The sequence below is a fragment of the Colletotrichum scovillei genome (assembly GCF_011075155.1).
Source record: "Colletotrichum scovillei strain TJNH1 chromosome Unknown Contig00004, whole genome shotgun sequence".
NCBI lineage: Eukaryota > Fungi > Ascomycota > Sordariomycetes > Glomerellales > Glomerellaceae > Colletotrichum > Colletotrichum scovillei.
Window position 1 is genome coordinate 2,096,898 of NW_023336262.1, and position 22,208 is coordinate 2,119,105.

The 22,208-nt window shown below is 53.7% G+C and overlaps 5 protein-coding genes across 5 annotated transcripts; 3 read left to right on the top strand and 2 right to left on the bottom strand.

The window, feature by feature from the left end:
• The first annotated feature begins 282 nt into the window (after positions 1 to 282).
• HER10_EVM0000684 (pyridoxal kinase) lies at positions 283 to 2,483 on the top strand. Its single transcript, XM_035470454.1, has 5 exons — positions 283 to 635; positions 701 to 711; positions 807 to 886; positions 1,005 to 1,341; positions 1,543 to 2,483. Exons 1-5 carry the CDS (start codon positions 582 to 584, stop codon positions 2,153 to 2,155), a joined length of 1,095 nt encoding a protein of 364 aa, XP_035334591.1. The 5' UTR covers positions 283 to 581; the 3' UTR covers positions 2,156 to 2,483.
• A 1,656-nt stretch (positions 2,484 to 4,139) lies between these two features.
• Positions 4,140 to 5,955, bottom strand: HER10_EVM0011251 (uncharacterized protein; the record flags this gene model as incomplete). Its single annotated transcript, XM_035480687.1, has 2 exons — positions 5,068 to 5,955; positions 4,140 to 5,015 (listed from the first exon to the last, which is right to left on the bottom strand). The coding sequence occupies exons 1-2, from the start codon at positions 5,173 to 5,175 to the stop codon at positions 4,140 to 4,142; spliced, it is 984 nt and encodes a 327-aa protein (XP_035335358.1). The 5' UTR covers positions 5,176 to 5,955.
• Positions 5,956 to 6,447: 492 nt separating this feature from the next.
• On the top strand, positions 6,448 to 9,290 carry HER10_EVM0006271 (KH domain-containing protein). Its single transcript, XM_035475862.1, has 3 exons — positions 6,448 to 7,823; positions 7,879 to 8,758; positions 8,818 to 9,290. The coding sequence occupies exons 1-3, from the start codon at positions 7,308 to 7,310 to the stop codon at positions 8,838 to 8,840; spliced, it is 1,419 nt and encodes a 472-aa protein (XP_035335010.1). The 5' UTR covers positions 6,448 to 7,307; the 3' UTR covers positions 8,841 to 9,290.
• A 543-nt stretch (positions 9,291 to 9,833) lies between these two features.
• HER10_EVM0001102 (uncharacterized protein) lies at positions 9,834 to 10,667 on the bottom strand (the record flags this gene model as incomplete). The annotated part of the gene is made up of 3 exons (XM_035470862.1): positions 9,834 to 9,860; positions 9,926 to 9,978; positions 10,064 to 10,667. The coding sequence occupies 3 exons, from the start codon at positions 10,665 to 10,667 to the stop codon at positions 9,834 to 9,836; spliced, it is 684 nt and encodes a 227-aa protein (XP_035334622.1).
• A 4,582-nt stretch (positions 10,668 to 15,249) lies between these two features.
• HER10_EVM0001896 (uncharacterized protein) lies at positions 15,250 to 16,948 on the top strand. Its single transcript, XM_035471629.1, has 2 exons — positions 15,250 to 15,992; positions 16,103 to 16,948. The coding sequence occupies exons 1-2, from the start codon at positions 15,761 to 15,763 to the stop codon at positions 16,615 to 16,617; spliced, it is 747 nt and encodes a 248-aa protein (XP_035334683.1). The 5' UTR covers positions 15,250 to 15,760; the 3' UTR covers positions 16,618 to 16,948.
• The last annotated feature ends 5,260 nt before the right edge of the window (positions 16,949 to 22,208 follow it).

The window sequence follows — 22,208 nt, forward strand, 5'->3', positions numbered from 1 at the left end:
CTTCGATGCGCCCTTTGGCTCTTTGGCGGGGTCGATTTTTTTCCCTGGAAATGTCACTTCGGGTTGGGCGGACATCGGCCGTCGCAACGTCAGAGTCAGAGCAAGAGCCACTGCCAGAGCGGGAATTGCGAAGCTAACCAAGTGGAAGAACCTGGAACCGCATTACACCCGTTTGGATCCTTTCTAATCCACTTAGTCACTCCCATCTATAACCTCTCTCTCTGCCTTCCATTCACATAAGACCAAGAGATATCTCCGGAATAGATAGACATCCGGGTAATTGCGCCGATACAGGACCTATTACTTTGCCCAGACTTTTGATTCGCAACGCATCGCTTTTGCTTGTCTTATTTCTGCATCATTCTTCAACGCAACCCTCCTTCTCATTGTCCAACATCTGTAATCGTTCCGCGCATCGGCATCTTTCCCGATAAAGCATCCCGCCGATAACCGACTTTTGAGATCGAAAAACTACAGACACACGCCTTCAGTAAAACATACCTAGTGTATACCATAACCACGCATTTTGAGCAAACAATAAAGTGTTGTTCCTGAGACGTCACAAGTCTCGCAACAGGATCATGACGGTGGAACTCCCGATCCCCGATACACGCGTCCTGGCCGTTGCCAGTCATGTAAGGCTTTTTTCTCTGAGCTCTCGCAACCTCGACCCAGATGTGTGACTAACTGCCTCGTACAGGTTGTGTCCGGGTGAGTTTGTGCTGCGCCCTTCCACACACGCCCTATGTGCGCCAGTCATGTCGACAAGCAAGGTGGTGAACCGCGGGTCTGACAGCCTCCCGCAGAAATGTAGGAAACAAAATCGCCGTCTTCACACTGCAGTCCCTTGGCTGCGATGTCGCGGCTCTCAACACCGTCCAATTCAGTATGGCCTCCTCCTTCCACTCTCCCCTCCCTCTCTCCGTGACTCACTTCTCCTTCCCCCCCTCCCTCGAAACATCATAGGCATAGCTTTGCTCACACACTCTCTCATAAATCGACAGGCAATCACACAGGCTACAGACAATGGAAGGGGACAAGGGTGTCCGCCCAGGAGATCCGGGACCTCTTTGAGGGGCTCAAGCAGTCGTACCTGGACGACTTTGACATGATGCTCTCGGGCTACATCCCCGGTGCCGAGGCCGTTGTGGCCGTGGGCGATATCGCAAAGGAGCTCAAGCGGAAGCAGGCCGCCGCGGGGACGCCGGGCGGCTTCTTTTGGGTCCTAGACCCCGTCATGGGCGATAACGGGAAGTTGTACGTCGCCGAGGAGGTCGTGCCCGCGTATCAGAGCCTCGTCGAGCATGCCGACTTGATTCTCCCCAACCAGTTTGAGGCCGAGTATGTATTTTTCTATCCTCCCTTTGTCTCCTCCACCCCACCCCTTCTTGAGTAAATGGTCAGATATCCGCGGCGCTCGGCGTCTGTCCATGCCCCTTGATGAAAGATACCCTCATATGAAGAAGGAAACGTCATCCCCCTCTTTCACACGCACAACAGAGACCACAAGACAATTAGACTGACGAACGGGAAAACACCAAGGCTCCTCTCGGGCGTCAAAATCACCGACATGCAAACGCTCCAAACCGCCATCCGCGCCCTGCACACAAAGTACCGCATCCCCCACGTCGTAATCACCTCCGTCTCCCTCGCCTCGCCCGACCACCCGCCCTCCCACCTCTCCGTCGTCGGCTCCAGCATGTCGCCCTCCACCGGCGAGCCGCGCCTCTTCAAGATCGTCTTCCCCGCCATCGACGCCTACTTCTCCGGCACGGGCGATATGTTTGCCGCCCTCATGACGGTGCGCATGCGCGAGGCCGTCATCGCCGCCAGCGCCGGCGCCAACAGCGAGGGACAGCAGCAGCAGCTCAAGGACCGCGAATCCTGGCTCAGCGGCGACGAGGTCGACGCGCTGGACCTGCCGCTCGCCAAGGCGGCGGAGATGGTGCTGGCGAGCATGCACGAGGTCCTCACGCAGACGGTGCGCGGGATGCAAGAGGTCGTCGCGGCCGCCGGCGGGGACGCCTTGGCGGAGACGGAGGAAGGGAGGACGAAGCTTCACCTGCTCAAGAGCAAGAGCGCCGAGCTGAAGCTCGTGAGGAACCTTGCGAGCTTGCGGGAGCCGACTGTGGAGTTGAGGGCGAGGAAGTTGTAGACGGTGCTGCCCTTGGAGGACAGGGGGTCAGAGAGTCAGGGGTTTGGAGGGGACCGGGGGGCCGTGGTCCGAAATCTTTACGACGGGGAAGAGAGAGAGAAAGACCTATAGAGGCGTGTTTGGTTTTGGAGAGGCGCTTTTGTGTGGTGTTCCTTTGCTGTTTCATAGATTTGAAAAGTAAGCGCGCTTGGGGAGATTTCTGTCACCTGCATGTAGAGACGGCGTGTGGATCAGGACTAGAAAAAGGCACATCATGGTGGTCGTAGCATTTGTCATTATTCGTCCATTTCCAGTTCTGTAAGAAATCCACAACTTTTGTATCGTTCCCATGGTGATGTGATGGCATCAATTGCTTCGTCCCCGTGAGCCCAATCTCTTCTAAGCCATAACGCGAGGCCTCCCTATCAAATCTACCAAACGCTACCGTATCTACTGCGCAAGAGAAACGCCGGTGCTGCCGAACCCGCCAGCGCCGCGCACGCTTTCCTCGAGCTCGGCGACCTCGACGACCTCGGGAGTGAAGATGCGCTCGATAATGAGCTGGGCGATGCGGTCGCCCTCGGCAACCTCGAAATCGGTGTCGGCGTGGTTGAAGAGGAGGACCTTGACCTGGCCGCGGTAGTCGGCATCGATGACGCCGGCGCCGGTGTCGATGAAGTTCTTGGAGGCGAGGCCAGAGCGGGGAGCAACGCGGCCGTCTATAGTGTACGAGAAAGGTTGGTCAGTACATCGCCATGACTACAATTGCTAAGGAGGGGGAAGCTCTTGAGGAGCTAGCTGTGGACAGGAGAGGTCTCAACACATACAGGTGCCAGCGGGGACAGAGATGGCAATGTCGGTGTCGACCATGGCCTTGCCGCGGGCCGGGATGGTGGTGACCTTTGCTGCGTAGAGGTCGTAGCCGGCGGCGAACAAGCTGCCGCGGGTCGGCAGGCGAGCCTTGTCGGAGAGCTTCTTGATCTGAAGAGGTGGGCAGGGCTCCATGGCGGCGGGGACGGGGGCGTCGTTGGAGGAGGTCTTGACTCGCTTGGCGGGAGGATCGGACTGCTGCTGTTGTGCGGCGACGGGTTCAGAAGAGGTCATTTTGGGTTGAGAGAAACGTTAGGGGATGTAAAGACTACAGAGCAGGTAGAGTTTACCTTTTCGACGTTTGAATTCTGGACTAGAGCAAAGTGGGGAGTCGAATGCTGAGCGAGAGTCTACTCCTTTGAATCGACAAGCTAGGTGCCTGCTCTGCTGGAGCTTTCCACTGCTGGGTTGTCAGTGGACACTCTCCCACCGTCTGCACTCTGGCGGTGTCGCGCGAGACGCGTCAGGACGCGGCAGAGCAATTGACCAATCAGAACCAGAGACTCCAATTGCCCATTTACATATCAAGTACTACATACTATGAAGAGGTCGTCATCCGACTTAAGGTAGCATGCAAGGGCATAAGCTACCTCATGGCATGGCAGAGTTCATTCATCTTGCGACGATCTCTCTCAGAAGAATCAGATAGCCTCAGAGTTGCCTTGTGAACCCCTCCTGAAAGAAAGGCTCGAAGTCTCAAAAGTCTGTCGATTCTCCATACTGATTTCTTGCATTGACGAGGGCGGAAGGAGATGCTTCAGACGCATGCTTCGTACGCCAAGGTGCCAACCTGGACACCAACTTTTTTTTTTCTCCGTTTTACCCAGACCCGGAGGCAAGTGTAGAGTTAATCGCATACACTGTGACGCACTATCGAAAACGAGCGCGCACTGTGAACATCGGAGCCTCGTTTGTATACTGCAATGGCCCCAGTGAGCCTATGAGAACTGCGTGCCCTGAGTCAAGAGACTCAACGCTTAACAACAGGAGCTTTTCTCTGACAATGCAAGGCCCAGGGTAGACATGCTATCGCAAAAAATTCATTTGATTGCCTGGTTGGCCATCTCCACACGGGGGATCTGCGCCGACTGCGTCGCAGTCACACTCGCACGGATGTGCGGCAGACCAAGCCCTGCTAGTCGTCCAGCTCTCTTCCAAAATCAATGAGCTTGAGCCTAGTCGCGTCCCTAGGATGGAACTGCGCGACCTTGGATCTGACGAGGAATCGTGCCGCTGCTGTTTCCTTTGAGAGCTTAACGTACGCCGCAGTGCTATCGCCAGCTGCTTCAGCATGTTGGTTCAAAAGCTGTTCTGTAAGGTCGCGCATCTCGCGACCAGCAGCCGCTGCCTCGTCCGCATTGCCTTTTCCGCGGCCGGCATCCTCTTGGGATAAACCCCAAACTTCCTCGAGGCGTCGTTGTCGTTTATCCTCGTCCACATTGGATTTGACTTTGACAGGTCGGCCCTGGGCGTTGAAACCAGCACCGAGTTGATCCGAATCAATTTCCATCATGTCGCCCACGACAGGTCCGCCGAGGTCTTCCGCAGCTAGTTGACTTCCCAGGTGACCGTCAATGAAGTTTCTCAAAGCTTTGAGTAGCTTGGTTGTCTCCTTGTCGTAACGCTTCTTCTTTTGCCTCAGTTCGTCCAGTCTTTTCTTGGCTGCCTGTTCGGGCGTCAATTCCATCCTAGATTCGGCCTCGTCTTTGAGAGACAGAACTCGCTTCTCCAAACTCTGCTGGAGGGTTTTCTGGTCAGACAGATTCGCCTGCTCAACTTCGAGCCTGCGTTTGGTCTGATCAAAAGTGGCTCCTTGACTCGTCAGATAGTCTTGGGACTCAACAACGGTCTGATGAGTCGTTCGCAGGGCAAGTAGCGCGGGTAGAACGGATTCCGAGAAAGGTACGAAGGGAGACGTGCTGGCAACTTGCTCGAAAGCGCCTTTCATGACTTCATAAGGTTCTTTTCCTGGTCCAGGAACATTCTGGCTTGAGTTGGCATTTCGTTGAAGCTGTTCACGTATTAACTTATAGAACTCAAAAAGCATAAATTGGAATGCATACTGCGGCAAGCTCTTCCCGGTGTTGCTCAATCTTTTCTTGGAGTTCTCGCAAGCTCTGATCCAGGCTCAAGGCGTACCTATCGCTGACGGGATGGGGCGTTTCGTCCATGTTGTGCTGAAAGCGGTCGCTCAAAGTGAGAGGCTGCTATATGTTGTTGTATGTCCTTGATTCAGGCCAAACAATCCGGTATTCTGGCGACACGGTGCAAATATCAGATAGAATGGCGCACGCGAACTCGAGAGGGTTTCCCGGAGGAAACGAAACACTTCAAGCAACGGTAGCACGCGCAGGTCTTCAATCCGTCCTAAGCTCACGGCCCGTCGGAGCAATGGGCACGTCCAATGGTGTCGAGCGTCTGATTCGATCCTTGTCAGAAAAATTAAGGCGACTTCGGGCGCTAGATCGTCTCTGCTTGTTTCATACGAGGTGTCACTGTGTGTCGGGTGCTTTCAAGATTTCTGGGGGTGCAGACAGTCCGCGACTTGCACAGATGATGGCTCTGTCTTGGCTGTCAAGCAGTCTGGCGCGCTGTCAATCGCGATTCCTGACTCGGTGGACTGGATTAATGAAGAAATTGTTTTAGTCGTCGGTAGGGCTGTGGCTGCTCATAACGATGACACTGACAGCGACGAGGAAACTTGTTGAAAAGCAATCGATGTCTATCTCTCTCACATGGACGAGACGTGTCGTGACGTTGTGCCGGTTCGGTTTGTGTACTCTGTAATACCCCGTACGGAGTAGGTATGGTGTGCAGGAGGTGTGTTGGTGCCGATGGGAGCATCCCCTTGCATTGGAAACAATGCAGAGCACCGCATTGGAGGCAGGGTCGGTCGCAAGGCGCAAGGCGCAGCTTCTATTTCCCTCCCGCACCTTTTTCCTTTGGTCAATTAGTCTGCGGGAGATGTGCGGAGGAAATGCAGACGAAATGGCAAACACTGTGCGGCTCGCTGCATGGATCTGCCCAATGAAACATCCAATCCCCAGCATAGGTACGTAGGTGGGAAGGCACACAGGTATCCGTACGGCATAAGAGTACCAGAAGGACCAGCTGGCTGCGCACCTCACGTTGCGGAAGGTACGTTAGGCACCTCCGGAGCGGGGGCCACCTTCTCCCCCATGTTGCTTAATCTGCCGGAAAGGCATCGTCTCTCACTGTGTGGCTACCTTTTTTCTCTGGTGCAGAGTGGAGACTTGTCAAGGCCAGGCCGCAAATGAGGCAAAAGCACTGGCTGCGTCAATGTGGAGACCGTGCATCGAATTCAGACACTGTACTGGCCCTTGCCCCCAGGCGGGCACCGATGGGCTCCTGGCATTGGCGCCGCGCTGGCACTTGCGCTGCTTGTTCTGAGGAGAAAGCGTGAGAATATCTTGCCTTCCCATCCCGTTTCTCAAACCTCTTCGAGACATCCGGAGCCCCCTTCCAACCCATCTGTTTGCCCTGCACGGTTTTCTCTCCCCATCTCTTTTAATCACCGACTCGCCTCTTCGTCTCTCCCCTCGTTTGTCGAAAGCTTTCGGTGGGTTGTGTTTTTCCAACGGCGCAGCGCATCGGTCCCCCACAGTTTCGCTTCCCTCTCACGTGTCGCCTCCAAAAGCTATCCAGGTCCAACTACTCTGGCTTGACGGTCGGCGCGTTGCCATCATCGTTTCGTTGCTTAACAGCTCGACAAGCTTCAAGGAGACAAGGAACCTCACGCAAGGAAACATCAAAGCTCTGCTTGCAGACTTGACGCCACGTCGCGATACATCGCAGCTTGGACTGTTCGTTTGACGGAAGAAAGGTTTGAGCTTCTGCATCCGAATCGCCTCCCAGATACAACCTTTGTCTATCATCAGCTCCTTCCCTCCCACCTTCTTTACCTCTTTTCCATCATCCACCTTCTTCCTGCCCGTCCGCTGCCTCATCGCCCAGCCTCGCCTTCCCTCCGCTTGACCTGAGTATCTTTGCGATTCTCACGATTTCGGAAGTCACCTCGAACCTGATAGGATAGGAGTCATCCTGAACCCACATCCCGATCTTTCAACTTCACGATCTCTGCCTGCCCTACGACCTTTATCCTGCACGATCAAAGCCACTTCACCGAAGAGACATTCTCTGAACCCGATCCCGACTACGCCACTACACCAGCCCGTTTTCCTTTGAAAACCGTTGTGGTGTAGATAGTCGAATACAAACAAGCTCTTCTTGAACATACACGGAATTGCGAAAACTTGTGTGAGACATTAACAACTAGCCCATCATGTCCGCGTCGCCTACCCAACCCGCCAACTCGGCCAAGCGCCCCCTCGAGGAGACTTCGTCCCCTTCGCGTAGCAACGACCAGCCCGACGCGAAGCGACCAGCCTTGGACAAAATACTGAAGAGTGATGAGGAGGTTGAGATGGCGCAGCCGCTCGACGCAACTACCATCCCATCCACGGATGCGAACGGTGCCGACAAGACCAACGGCGCTGATACAAAGTCTGAGGCTGGTGACGAAGGCGCCGAAGGTTCCGAGACGAAGCCTATCCAGAGCTCCGTTGCCGGCTCCGTTCCCGCGACGTCCACGCCCTCGGCAAGTCACGATGAGAGAGATTGGATTCACATTCGCGCTGTCATTTCCAGCCCGGAAGCTGCCACCGTCATTGGAAAGGGTGGAGAAAATGTGTCAAACATTCGCAAGATGTCGGGTGCCAAGTGCACCGTCAGCGATTACCAAAAGGGGGCCGTTGAGCGCATCTTGACCGTTAGCGGCGTCGTCGATGCTGCTGCAAAGGTTTGTAACTGAATCGCTCTTGCCTAGAGAGCTCCCAGCTAACCCAGTCGAATAGGCCTTCGGTCTCATCATTCGGACTCTCAACAATGAGCCTCTGGCCGAGCCATCCAGTGCCCAGTCAAAGACGTACCCTCTGCGCCTGCTCATCCCTCACATCTTGATCGGTTCCATCATCGGAAAGGGCGGCGCTCGTATCCGCGAGATCCAGGAGGCTTCCGGTGCAAGGCTTAACGCGTCCGACTCCTGCCTGCCTCTGTCGACCGAGCGTTCGCTGGTGGTCATGGGTGTTGCTGACGCGGTTCACATCGCTACGTACTACGTCGGCAGCACCCTGCTAGAGCAGCTGAACGACCGGTTCGGTGGACCTGCTGCCTCCGCATATGCGACAAGGAGCGGTGGCCCCGCTGGCGTCGTCCCTGGCGGCATGCAAGTTGTGCCGTACAGCCCGCAGCCAACCACTGGCAACTACGGCAACCGCGATAACTACAACCGCAGACACGACGCTCGCGCCCAACATCACGGCCTGCCAGCTGCTCCGTACGGCGCGCAGCCCTACCCTCACCAGGCAGCCCAGCCCAACCCGGCCATGCCCATTCACTATGGTGCGGCGCAGGCTGGCGGCTATGGTGCCGCTGCTCCTATGCAACCCCATGCAGGTGCTGCCATGCCTCAACCTCACGGCGCTCACCCAGCTCAGCCCGTTCACGGAGGAGCCATGCCAGGCGCGCCTTTGACCCAGCAGATCTACATCCCCAACGATATGGTTGGAGCCATCATCGGAAAGGGCGGGCAAAAGATCAACGAAATACGCCAGATCAGCGGTAGTGTGATTAAGATCAACGAGCCGCAAGACAACAGCAACGAACGGCTGGTCACAATCACGGGCACAGAGGAGTGCAACAGGATGGCGCTTTACATGCTCTACTCTCGTCTTGGTAAGCAGATTGAAGCCAAGGTCAGCAGGGTCGAGCAAGATTGCTAACGAGGACAACAGAATCGGAAAAACACCGGATCTAACGTTGACGACGTTCATGACTTTACTGACTATCAAATTTTAGTTCGGCAAACCAAAATTTCGGGCGGAATGGCACAGTTTCTTTTCTTTCGCGAAACATCATCGCCGTGTTTGGGGGATATCGGATTGGTCTCTAGCGACATCTACGCCGCGAGACCCCGGCTACATCTGGAAAGGGGGACTGGTCTCGATCAGCTTCGGCAGATCAAAGGTGCTTTTAGAGGAGGTACTACTTTTAATAGTGCACTACTCTCTTTTACTTCATCCATTCTCCAGCACATCTTGACTCCCTGCCCACTCTCATCACTATCACCGTCGCGCGCCCCATCGGTCGCCGCCTTGTCCGGCCCTGCTTGTCGTCCCATCACCCTCACTCACACAGCCCTGACGGTTATGGCAGCCTTGACCCCTAGAATCTCGTGACCCGTTCCCCAACATCGTCCTGATCAAATCTACCACATACATTCGTGCACTCTGCCCTACTACATTCTCTCTACCTGCCGTATGACACGCGCGCATATCTCGTCTTGTTAAGGAGCAGATCAATTCTTTTCCTTGCCCGCGCCTTGGCGGAGGAGACGAGGTCACAATGGACACTGATAGTTTGGCCTCGTGAGATTGAGATTGCTAATCGGTTTCCAATAGGCATCGGACGAAGGCGGCAGTGGCGAAGTTTGTTGGCTGGGGCTGAGACGCATCCACGACTCGGAATCCATGGAAATAGACGTAGGAGACGGTAAGTGTTGACCTTCGACTTGCACGTGCTGATGACGCGCAGCAATCCTGCCTCGGATCAGAAGTAACCCGCACAAGTTTTCACACAGGATATCGTGTTGATGGACGGTGGTTGGGGCACAAAAGTATATTACACATCTCGTCTCATCGTAATCCCAACATAAAGGTACAGTACGTAATCGTAGTCATCCCATCCTCGTAGCTTTCTTCTTCCAATGAACAAACTTTTACATGGCACTAGCATTAAGTATATTCGGTCCTCAGATTTGCTTCAGATTTACGTGATACTGTCCATCGTCAGTCGGTGATGCAGGCAGGTAAAAAGATGCCGATGGCCTCGACAACAACATACCATGGAAATGTCCTTGCGGCCTGATCTCAGCAAGTGAATGTTTTCAGATATGGCTGTAAACAAACTCAGTCAGCTTTCTTGCTAGAGCCTGTGTGGGAAAACCCCCCTCAGCAGGGGGTTAATGTTGACCAAACTTACGTCCAGCCTTGGCTTTGGCGTCGAGGTGAGCCTGCTTACTATCCCACCCCAGCAAGAGCGTCACAGCAGGGCCCTTCTCCCCGTCCCCGCCTCCGGAGGTGGTATCCACGGCAAGGGGCGTCGTGATCTCGCCGTACGCGTGCCCGTGATACCCGGCGACGCTCGCCCGCCCCTCCACCAACCCCTTGGCAAACTCGGCCGTCTTGCTCGCGAACTCGGGCTCGACGCCGTACGCTACAAAGACCTCTGTGCACGGCGCGTGGAGGACAACGGACGGCGGGTCCTGGTCCGCGGAGAGAAGGGGGACCTTGTAGAAGACGGGCGAGGAGGCGGCGACGACGGCTTTGAGGGAGGCGAACCAGGGCATGTAGGCCTCGGACGAGGCAAAGGCGGAGAAGGCGTCCGGGGAGGCCCACTCGATGACCAGAACTGTTTTGGAAGGATCCTCGAGCTGGGTGCCCGTGTAGAGGGCGTTCACGCCGGGGACGGATTTGAGGGTCGATGTTACGTCGGACCAGGCTGCGGGCGGTTGGGAGGGGGGCGACGTGCTGTGGTTTTTGAAGGTGAAGGTTATGAATTCCGTGACTGGGGCGGAGGAGGCCATTGTTTGTGACCCGGTTGACTTTGGAGAATGTAGAATGGCTGGGATGATTGATGGAGATGGAAGATGGGTGAGGTGTGTGAGGTAGGTGTGTAAGATAGGTATCAGGTCCTCGAACACGCTTCAGATATGTAAGTGCTTCCCTAGGGTTGGGTGGGACTTTATATCTTGGACGGGTATGATGCTATTCACGACATTGGGTTTCCTGCAATCAACGAGTGATTGACTTCGTCACGTAGTACGAGCACCTTCTACAAGGTTCTACATTCGAGGCGGGACGTTGCACTTCCATCTGGCCGCATCGGGATGTATAGGTCACGTGGTGTGGTGCGGTTCTACTCCGCACCGCAGGGCGAAGCTTCTGGTGACACAAGTCTTTAGGTTTGCCAATGTCGCAAGCCACATTGCGGCATGTCTTCTGCCGGTTCCTCAAGCCCGGTAGGTGTGCATGTTCTTTCCCAAGGGATCAATAGGAGCTGGGAAAGACTATTCCTCGGGCTTTGGTCGGATTGCTGAAGAAAAAGAGCGGAAGGTGAAATGACGGACGGGACAGCCATGCATCGGGCTCCGCACCGGTAGAGGCCGGCCGGATCCACTCCCGCTCGCTCCAGTTCCACGGAACCTCCGCCCAGCGACGGCGGTGATGAAGTTCGGACGCGTGACCAACCTAGATGATCCTGAGCGGCACTTGCTCCCATGCGCATTCTTCGTGCAGATGATGACATCAAAACATTCGAATGAAAAAAACACCCCATCTCTGATCATAGCTTGACGCTAGTAATAGCGCACCTTCTTATGGGCAGGACATTCCAACGGTTGAGACCCGGCTTAGAAGTTGTCTGGCCTTGAAACCACGAAAGGGTGAGGCACAGGAATGCCACCATTCCGACGATTGCTTCTCCTCATCGGCAGTGGGCTGGCTGGCTTGCGCTTTCCTCACATGGGGGCGGGAGAAAGTACCGTGCTTGCCCAGGCGCGCCCAGGTTTGCTGGATGCCCTCTTTCGGGCATCGCAAGTTGACTTAGGGCTGAGGTGAAATCAATAAAAGGCTTTTTGGTGTGGCTTCTGGTGTCGCTACAATTTTCTTAACCTGCAGGAAGCTGACAAGGTTGACTCGTGTTGGCCATGATGCAACACCCTTCCTCACCGTCACTCGGTAGTCACTGAATGACAAGCAACGTTGTGCGAGAGCCCCAGCATCGTGGCACCACTACACGCATGCGAAGCTTGCTCGCTAGCACCGCCTGCATTGTCGCGGGAAAAGGACGACAGGCAGTCCTCGACCACACTAACTGGAATGCAAAAAGGCGGTCTTGTGACACCAGATCTCGCAGTGAGCGCCATCGCTGTGCCACTTGACTGCATGTAGCCGAAAAACCAGTGGTCCGTCCTCGGCCGTACTCGAGCTGCTAGGCACGCTGACTGCATCGTAGAGTTGCAGAGAAAAAGCAAACTCGTCAACGGCTGTCGAGCGTGCTACAAGGACCACAACCTAGCATGCGTTTTCCAGGTCTGGGTGTCTTCGAAATGGCCTCAGTTAGATATGTGCGAGCCCACCTATGCAGAGACTATTTCTGTCGCTGTCAAATTTGCTGCCATTGGCCCATGACGTCGCTTGAATGTAGTGGCAGGTCAAGGGGCTTCTCAGCTTCAGATGTCCTGCCAGTCAATGCCTCCATGACTTGGGTTCCACGGTTTGTGACTCGTTGTGGATGGGTATCGCTTGCTGGGTCGTTGGCTAATTGACTATGGGTAATAGAGTTTGGTGTTGAAACTCTGACAAGGGACGCAAGCGATGGGGACCTTGCTGACGGCCGACCCGATGCGTCGGACGAGTCGTTCCTTGGGTCCAAAATTGGGTTGTGGCAGTGGTGAATGCAGAACATCGGATTATGCAGAGACAGGCCGGAAGACTGCAAGCTGGATGTCATTGCGAGGGCTGAGGTTCGTAATTGAGCCATCATATGAGATGTCTTCGAAGAGATGGTGTTTTCGCAAAGCTACGAGATAGCCGATTTCAACTTCACAGCGCCCATCGGCTCCTGTCCGAGGTCTAGATTAGAGCAGCTGGTTTAAAGTGGAGGACGTTGGGTTAACCATTGCGCGAAGCTGAGGCCCAGTCCGCCCATCCGTGCTGCATTCAAGCTGCCCCAGGTCCACGATGTCCTCACATTCCGCAAACAAGGGTGTGAGTCGTCATCGGCGTGGAAATGGATATCTCCAGACTACAAGTGGTGCGAGCAGGGGTTGAAAAGCAATTGCCAGCGGGGAGACTATCTGGTGTTCCGTGATTGCGACATCTCACACCCGGAGTTGGATGCTTCGTCAAGTAATTGATTTGGTTGGATCCGCTTCATCTGTGATGTGAATTAACTCGCAAGGCCACTTCAAGGTGGCAACGAGTTTCCAGCTGCAAAATGAGTCAATCGGACACATTACTGATTCGAATTTTCTCGCTGGATTGTGAGCGTGTATGCTCTCGCTTGGCAGCTAGTGTCGCTCCTTCGTGTGGTTCTGGAAGGGCCGAGGACACAAAAGATCCTTTTGTGCATGATGTATCGTCACTTCGGGCCCTCGGGGGAGGGATCTCCAACGTCTCTTCCCCTGGTTGACCACTAGAGTATGTAGCACAGACTAGAGGATGCGGCATGGCAAGTTTAAGTGGCCGCTTTGACGCCAGGCCGATGGTAGTCCGCCGTCTAGCACTGCGGTGAAAAGGAGACGGATGAGAGACGGACTGGTGCCAGGTGCATGGCTTAGGTGTCGGCGAAAGCTGAGGGATGGAGAGTTGGCGGCAGCGGCTGGTGCCAAGTCAGGCGGTCCCATGAACCGTTTCCTCGTTCCTTGCAGTGGCCATGTCTGCTCCTGTCGGTACGTACCAACCAAGAGATGTGACTGAGCAATCAGGAGTGTCTATTTCCAGATCCCCGTTAAGGTAATTAATTAGCTTAAACGCTCTCTCGTCAGTAGATTGAACACGCTGTAGCAGAACGTCGCATCATCTGAGCCATGTGTGGGCTCATCGGGAGCGAGACACCACCAACAATGACCGCTGGAAATTGGACAATAATGAGTGTTCATGTCAGCGTAGCAGGTTTGTTGACCGCACCCGTACGGATAGATGACCGGAGAAATTCCCTCGAGGGGCGAGACCGCCAGAGCATAGAGGTACGTAGTATGTGGGTGAAGCTACCTACCTACCTTGTGAGGGTCGGTTTAGCGGTTGGAACTGCTGGCCGCAACCCCGTCTTGGTTCTTGACTTCTTAGGTTTGTCTCCAGGCTTTGGTTGGAGGTCAAGTCAACAATGCTGCTCCGCCTCGAAGCATCTCTTCCTCGATGTACCTTGGCTAGCACGCCATGCCCGAAACTTGGCTCTTGTTGGCGGCCTAGGCTAGGCTGGCCTCGTGCGTGAAGTGGTACTCGAGGCTTGATGTTTGTTTCCAAGTTTCCAGAGCTTACACCGTGCTTCGTACACTAGGTTCCGCCCTATCCCGGCTGTTGGGAAACGTAGCCATTCCGTTTCGAGGCCTCGCGTGAGATGGATGGGTCTCCGTAACATGGGGGCATTTCAAAATGGATGCGAGCAAGAGTTGCAACTTGCAAGACGAAGCGAATTCGAAGTTGTCGAGAGCTTTGGTTGCCTCGAAGGTGGTACTGTTGCCTTGAGGCGAACCACTGCACTAAAAAAAGTGTCCGCCTGCAAATGGGAGCAGCTTCGGAGGCAAGTGGGTTGCGGGAGATCTCGACGTCTCGTCACCCCCTGGAATGGGACGAGTGGGTTACCTGGGAGCCTGCGAGGTGCTGCGCTGGTTGCTTCATTGGGTGAGCTCGCGGTCCACTGAGCAGGAAGCGGAAAGCGCGTTGGCTCAGCCCTGTTCGGTTGTGATTTGTTCCTTGCACTGAGTGGAAAAGTTACTTTGCAATTGGGAGAGTATCCGCGCCGCATTGTGGCACCCAGTGGCACTCTTCTTGCAGGAGACGCCAATAGTGTAATGCCGTCAGGCTGCAGCTCCACGAATTGTCGGTGGGAACCCATGGAAATCTATGTACGCGCTTCAATTCACGCTGCAGTCAAGTGAATGGAGCGTTAGGTACCTGACCTTGAGTTGGAGATGGAAAGGACTGAGGTTGGCTGGTTGGGTGGTCCTTCGAATCCTCAGGTGCAGGTACGTACCTGTCTTACATGAGAATGGAGGAAGTTGCAGTCGGGAAGGAGGTGCCTGGCTCTAGGCCCTAGGTACCTGCGCCAGGGAAATTCAATGGCCCACACCCCCTGGCTTAGATGATTCTACCCAATTAGAACGGGGTAATCTCGTCTTTAATTTCCACACCCATGTCTGCGCTGTCGGCGGCGCAGTTGACAATTGCGACGATGGCATGCACAACTTCACCAGACGGCGGGAGCATTGCGCCCAACTCTGCTGGGCTTCCCCCTTCTGTGCCTCACTTCGTCACAGCCTGTGCCTGTGCCTCTCCAGGTTTTCGCTCCCTCCCAGTGTGATGCCCATGAGGCCATCGTGTATACCTTGCCTAATTGGGTCGGGATGTCCCCGACTCACCCCCCTCTCTCCGTCTTTACGTGTAGAACCTGGTATTTTCGCTGAATGTCGATGTCAATGAGACCCCCCAGACCATGGAAGAGAGGAGGAAGGAAGCCATGGGCCATTGCCTTGCACCCCCTTGCCGCGCGCCCGGAGCACTCACGGTTCACCTCACCACCCTCACCCTCGGGGTGCAGTACTAGCAGGGGTCATGCTCACCTCACCTCCTCTTCTTTTCCTATCCCTCCTGTCGTCGTCTGCTCTTTTCCTTCTCTTTCCTCTTTCCCTCCTTACCCTCAACCCAAGTCCCAGTCACTTTACCCCGTGCCGTTGTGCGTCTCATCATCTGGCTTCAGCCTGACACTCTTTTAAATATAGTCATTCATTAACCCGTCGCAAAGACACCTCACTCTCCCTTTTTCCAAAACCAACCTTCTCACTTTCTACCTTCCAGTCGCTCGTTCCTGGACTTTTTCCGTCTTCTTATTTTAGACCTAACTTCTAATCAACACCTCTCCAACACTCAAACGACCTCGTCGACTCAATCCATCACAATGCAGTTCAAGATCTCCGCCGCTGCCTTCCTGGCCTTCGCTGCCTCCGCCCTGGCCCAGAATGCCAACTTCGACCCCGTCACGAAGCCCACTCCCAACGAGAAGATTAACGCTGGCACCTCCTACACCATCGAGTGGACTGCCCCCGATGCCTTCAAGGACGTCACCGTCTCCATCAGCCTGATCGGTGGTGCCACCCAGAACACCCAGATTCCTCTTCAGGACATCGCCTGTAAGTATACAAATCACCTGGCTGTATGGGACGCGATAGAGATATCTACCATCCTCCCGGCGGTAGCCAATTCGCGATGAGATCAGGAAGCAGAACTAACACGCTCTCAGCCGGCATCCCCAACTCTGCTGGAAAGTACACCTGGACCATCCCCAGCACTCTCGGCAAGGACGCCTTCTACGGCCTGGTCGTCAAGTCTGAGTCCAACCCCACCGTCGACTTCCAGTACTCCAACCCCTTCCACATCATTGCTGGCGAGGGCTCTGCCTCCGGCACCACCACCATTGTCTCCTCCTCGCCCACTGCTACCGTCACCCTGTCCGCTGCCAGCGTTTCGGTCACTCCTACCGCCTCCGCTTCTGCCTCGGCTTCCGCCTCTGTCACCAAGTCTGAGAGCGTCATTGTTAACTCCACCGCCGCTCTTTCCACCACCGCTGTCCCGACCCCCGCTACCCTGAGCGCTCCTGCCTCCACTATCACCAGCGTCACCCGCCCTGCTACTAACAGCACTGGCACCGCTACCCGCTCTGCTATCGCCACCGTCACTGGTGTTGCTGCTGGTGCCCAGGCTACTGCTGGTGTCTTCGCTGTCCTCGGTGGTCTCGCCGTTGCTGCCCTTCTCTAAGCAACGTCCGTTGCAGCATTTACTCGGATTCACTACATCTGTTAAAACTGCATTGGGCTTGGTTTTGGGTTTCAACGTGCATATTTGGTCATGAATGGATAAAAAGACGGGTGACACGGCTTCGAGGCTAATGGACTCGGATATTCCGTCTCACTACTGCCTCGAGGAAATGGGTTCCCCCGCACATGGCGTTTTCCTGTGTTTTCGATACCAGTGTCCCCGTGGACGTGGGTGATCACGAGGGACGGGTTGATACCTTTCTAGTTGATAATATGAGAGAGAACGATTCAGTCTGTTTCTAAAGAAAAAAAGAAAACAACTTTTTACAATGCTTTGAGTCTTCTTGCCTATGGTTCAACTGAATTCTGTGACATGTCGATCACATTGGGGTAATGGTGAGATGACGATCAGATAACCTTGCAGCTGTCATGGGACGGCCGCAGCTTGTCTGACGTGAACAGGTGGGATTTTCAGGCACGACTGCCCTACCACGCCTAGGTCCCAGCACACTGTTCCGGCTGACTTCTTGTGTTGACCACAGGTGGCAAGGGTCTGCAACCACAACAGCGATCCTGTAGCTTGGTACCGATAATTCTACACCGTGAAGCTAGGTAACATTTTCCTCTTGTGTTGTTATCAATTCTTGAAATGACACCTGCCGATTCAGTTCCAGCAATGGCGTCTTTGTTCGTTCTTCCACAATGCCCATTGTTCAGGCAATTTACAAAGGGCTGCCGATCAAAACCCACAAAGCAAGCCCCCGGTCGTCAACGGCTACGATTTCCCGGGCCCGGTCGGACTCGGGTTCAGGAAGGTGGCGGTCGGGGTCTGGCTCCAACGGCCAACGACAAAAGAATGCCAATTTTTGAAGCCCCCTCTGTTGCTTCCCCACGGCAATCTTCAATAATCTTCAATAACAACATGACAGCAGCGGCAGCTCGCGCCAAAACAAGGTTTTGTGTGTGTGTGTTTTTTCTTCTCTACACAGGGAGTACGGAGTAGTTCGAGTGCCAGAATAAGAAACCTGACACGAACTGGCTCATGACTCGGCTGGTTTAGATTGCAACTCCAGTTTTTCTGGAGACGGTTGGAAACTCTGTAAGGAGTCCGGCAGTCCAGGATCAGACTTGTTGAAACCTTGCCAGGAGTACTCCGTCTTTGCTGAGTGCGAGGTATCCGTATGCAGCAGTGCTTGCTTTTTCCTCTCTTCTTTTTGCCTTGGGCGTGTTCGGTACCGCACGAACTCGCCGTTCTATGAGTCTTCAATCTATGCTGGCGGCCCTTGTTTCGGATTCTGTCACTACCCCCTCAGATACCGACCGCTACGACAACATCTCTGCTGTCTTGGGAGCGGCCACTCCGGCGGTTCCGGATTTACATGTAGCTGTCTGTACAGGTTCAGGTTCACCCGTCGCCTGGCATCACCGATGGTAAGAAAAACAGTCGCAAGACAAAAAGGCTCGGATTCTTTACGGGTATCCAATACGATTACGGAAAAAGCGGCGCTGATGTGGGAATCTACCCTCAATATAAAGGAAATCAAAAGAGCGCGACTGCGTCTGCGTCTGCGTGTGCAATGTATTATACTTTCGGCTTCCTCATCTCGGGAGGAACGTTGTGGGAGTATGCGTTGCCTTCCGGCGCGGCAGTACCGACTACCGCAACCCCCTTCCACGGTGACATCGTTGCCCGGGCTAGACGGTTTTTTCCACGCACGCCAGCAATACCGTCTCACGTTGCTAAATGGCGGGGAAACCATTTATTTCTCCCTGTTTCTTGGAGGGTTTGGCCTTGTTTGAAAGTTGCGAGTGCGGTATTGCGGTCGTATATTGAAGAGCTGGGCAATGCCCCTTGAGCCAGTCTTACCAGCTGACACTGAGTCTAGCTGAGAGTCAGGCGAAAGGAAACGCTCTCCCTGGATATTCGGGTCCGGGGCGCTGGGTGTATAAGCAGTAGGTAGGCGCGCGTCTGCCCCTTGAGCCTGCGAGAAACGCACTTCCCGTCCGTTCCAATCATGTCTGTCACGATCCTGAACACGTCCTGCTTGCGTGACACACATTCTTTGGCGGTGCTTGTCTAGGGGGGCCTAGGGGGGTCATCTCAAACTTGACTAGAACTAGGCTGTGGTTTGTGGCAAGAGCTGGGTTCTTGCGAAATTCTTGCAACGGGAAGGGTTCACTTAGATCTGCTAAAGCCCACGGATCATGTCTGGGTCGTGCTGATGGAGTAGTTCCGTGGATGGTATGAACTCCTTGAAACGAAGCATGAGCATAGTATCACTCTGTTCGTTCCACTGCCATGCTTGTGCTTGGAGACGCGGCTGCGCGTACGAAGGAGGGTGTGCTTTTTGATGGGTGGATGGTTAGCAAGTCAAGACATCTTGAGGATGTCTTTCTCAATACATTCGCGAAATCGCAATTACGCATGCCAGGCTGAAGGCCAAACTTATATGCTAAACTTGTTCATGCTGGAGTGCTCTCATAGTAGCGTCTTCGGCTCCTCTCAACGTGTTGTCAAAGGTCGGCCTAGGGCATCGGACCAGGTTGCTACAAATCTCTACTTACAGAGCATGGACAGCAGAGCCTCTTGAATTCATGCCCATGTATCTCGTCGTTGTCGGTCTTCTCAAGGTGTATATTAACACATCATCGACGGGAAGACACTCCTAACAAAGGCAAATGTCGGACACTCATCTCCTTCACGCAGTCAAGAGCGACCCTTCTCATTGTCGGCGTTCGGTAGAGAGACTTCTAAGAGTGAATGCCCACTTCATCTGTGCCGAAACACAAGCAGAACTCAGTTCCAAGCTTTTGAATAGCTAGGTCCCTAAGGTCGTGGACTTTATGAGTATCACTTGCGAGTTCTGGTACCCCCGCCATCTCCCTGTTTCCAAAAGTCCCCAGAGCGAGAAATCTCAATACCAACGATAGTAGAGCACTGAGGCTGAGAGAGTACAGATTGTCAACTCGCCCGATTCAACTTGATACATACGGAGCCACTCCTGGTGAATCTACTGTGATGAGATCGGACCTTCTAGTCGTAAGGTCACACACTCTGTACGCAGAAAATATAGAGAATTTGTGAGTCTATTTCATATGTCTTCAACAATTTTGCTCTCAGTTTCAAGAAGCAGACAATCTCATCGGCTTCGACATGTGAAACCCGGTACCGAGCAAAGTACAGCGACGAAGTGAACAGGAAGCCATCTATTACTTCTGGCTTCACAATAGCGCCGAATTGTAGTTCTGTATTGAACCATAGCGTTCGGAAGTATCACGAAAGCGCGAAGCAAAGCTACTCGCCTTCCATAAGCCCAGCCTCCGGAACGAGTGGATCCAAAATCTTCAACGAATGCTCACGTTCTACAACTATTATCAGCTCATCGTCAAACGAAACCCGATCGGCTTTCCAATGGACTTAGATAAGACACTGGTGGGTGTCTCTCAATTTTGAAGTCATGTACAGGTAGCAAGTGCCGACCACGCGCAAGAGAAGTAACTTGAACATAAGTCAACGTTCACATGTTGGCACACCATATCGACTCAGGCACTATTCCACGAAACCACAGACGCTTCCAAATTCATCATGACGCCAAAATACGGAGGATTTTACCAGAACACAACAAAGTCACCGATATATACAGCGAATGATCTATATGTAGATGAGAGGATGCCGGTGACGCTCCGAGTGTCATCGACAGGGACCCACCGAATAAGCTCACACTTCAAGTCACACATCCCAGCCCGTGATGGAGATCTGCCCAAAGCCCTAAACGCACACATACAATGGTGGTGAGTCGAGCCGGGCTGCTTTGCGGAAAGGAAAACTGACTGTGTATATCAATCCAAGAGATACTCAAGTAATGTCAAAAGTAAAAGGCGAAAGCAAAGTCGAAAAAAAAAAAAGAAGTGTTTGCGTCAATCGCTGACGGGAATTGAGCCCGACGTGGCTAGTTGTTGTTAGTGATGTTGTCCTTGATGTTTTCAAGTGATGGATGAAGCTTACGGGTCGAACCCACAACCTTGAGATTAAGAGTCTCACGCTCTACCGATTGAGCTAGCCGGGCGGATGGAATCCTGCCTGATGGTTGGTGACGGGTCTAGGGCCGTGGACGGTTATGGATAGAGGGCGAAAGGGGGCTCCATAGCCTTGAGCGGGCCCCTCGTAGCAGTTTGGAGGATATGTATATGGAATGGTGTAGCTCCTGGGTAACAAGTGCTTTGGAAAACACAGCTTCTGAAGTAATTCCGATGCTTAAGGACAATGACCAACTTATTGGAGCCTAGAGGTTACCCTATAAGAGACAGACCAGAAGGATATGCGGAGGTGTCTAGCCATACGCACGTAGTATCTCACACATAGTCATGAGGCAAGACCTTGTCCGTGCAAGCAACGCGTTGGCATGGCTGTGAAACTATCCTTGATCAATTTGCCAGGTGTCTAGACGTGTTGGAAAGGTTTGGATGCTTCTTACAAGTCTAAGCTTCGTACAGTTCAGTGTAGCCATGACCATCTCTTGTCTCAAGTCTGCCACATGCAGGACTTGCGGGTAATATTCATGTGAGGCGAAGAAAGTACGGCCGGTAAGCACTGGTCAGGGCCATTCAGATGGTAACCGCCATCAGAAACAAATTTTGAGCACAGGGACATTTCGTCTTCCATGTGAACGATTCCATAGGACGAGGGAGGTCACCTGATTCAACAAGCCGAGAGGCGGCGGCTACTGTCTCTAAGTACCAGTCATAAGAACCTCCCTCGAGACTGGAGAGCTCAAGTCTGTGTATCGTATTCCTCGCGAGGTGTGTCTCTTTCGATGGGATGGCTAGGAATGGAATTTGTTTCGCTACTGCGCGTGGAGGCCTTCGAGCGTGGCATAGGAACAGCCTTGGTATTAACGTTGGCATCAAGCTCTCTGCAAAGGTTGAGATTCTCAATTAGCGTAGGCTTGCCAAAGTGGTGTAAATGGAAGTGACTTACTATCATGCCCAAAGAGCACGTTGAATTCGCTAGCCTGTCTCATGATTCACTGCATATCCAACTTCTGCAAAGCAGGTTCGAGGTCGGGAAACTGGAAGAACTTCCTGCAGATCTAGACGCATCAGTTGAACTCGACATTGGTAGTGCTATTGGGCGAAGGGTATGGTCTCGTGTCTGATGGCCTGGCGATCTCAGAGATGACGTTGAAGGGTGACCATTGCGTGTTGCTGGAGTGTTCATCTGCAGAATAACAATGAGTATCGTATGATGATTCACCGGGAGAACGCCGAGACAAAAGCCTCGCGTAGGCTGGTTTGATAGCATTGGATGTCTTTAGCCGTTGTTGTCTCAGACGTAAGAAGTAAAGCGGCGCAGTTTAGACAGCATGAGAAACACTGAATAGATCGCATCGCACGTTTCGTTCGCTGATGGCAACCTCCAGCCAAGATTTCGGGGGGACCTCAATACTGTCGCACAGTTTAGCACGGAGACTCCGGTTCGAAGACATCGGATGAAAGCTGTTCTCGTCGAACTGTGAATCCTCTGAGTGGTCGCTTTGCTACGAGGCATCTTTCCCATGATTCTGCTAACTGGGTCAGATGTACATGTCAGCG

Bases quoted from the DNA above. Each gene is read 5' to 3' on its own strand.
- HER10_EVM0000684 (XM_035470454.1), top strand. From the start codon at position 582: ATGACGGTGGAACTCCCGATCCCCGATACACGCGTCCTGGCCGTTGCC. The intron at 887-1,004 runs GTATGGCCTCCT...ATAAATCGACAG, and splicing joins TCTCAACACCGTCCAATTCA to GCAATCACACAGGCTACAGA. The intron at 1,342-1,542 runs GTATGTATTTTT...GAAAACACCAAG, and splicing joins CCCAACCAGTTTGAGGCCGA to GCTCCTCTCGGGCGTCAAAA.
- HER10_EVM0006271 (XM_035475862.1), top strand. From the start codon at position 7,308: ATGTCCGCGTCGCCTACCCAACCCGCCAACTCGGCCAAGCGCCCCCTC. The intron at 7,824-7,878 runs GTTTGTAACTGA...CCAGTCGAATAG, and splicing joins TCGTCGATGCTGCTGCAAAG to GCCTTCGGTCTCATCATTCG. The intron at 8,759-8,817 runs GTAAGCAGATTG...CGAGGACAACAG, and splicing joins CATGCTCTACTCTCGTCTTG to AATCGGAAAAACACCGGATC.
- HER10_EVM0001896 (XM_035471629.1), top strand. From the start codon at position 15,761: ATGCAGTTCAAGATCTCCGCCGCTGCCTTCCTGGCCTTCGCTGCCTCC. The intron at 15,993-16,102 runs GTAAGTATACAA...ACACGCTCTCAG, and splicing joins TCCTCTTCAGGACATCGCCT to CCGGCATCCCCAACTCTGCT.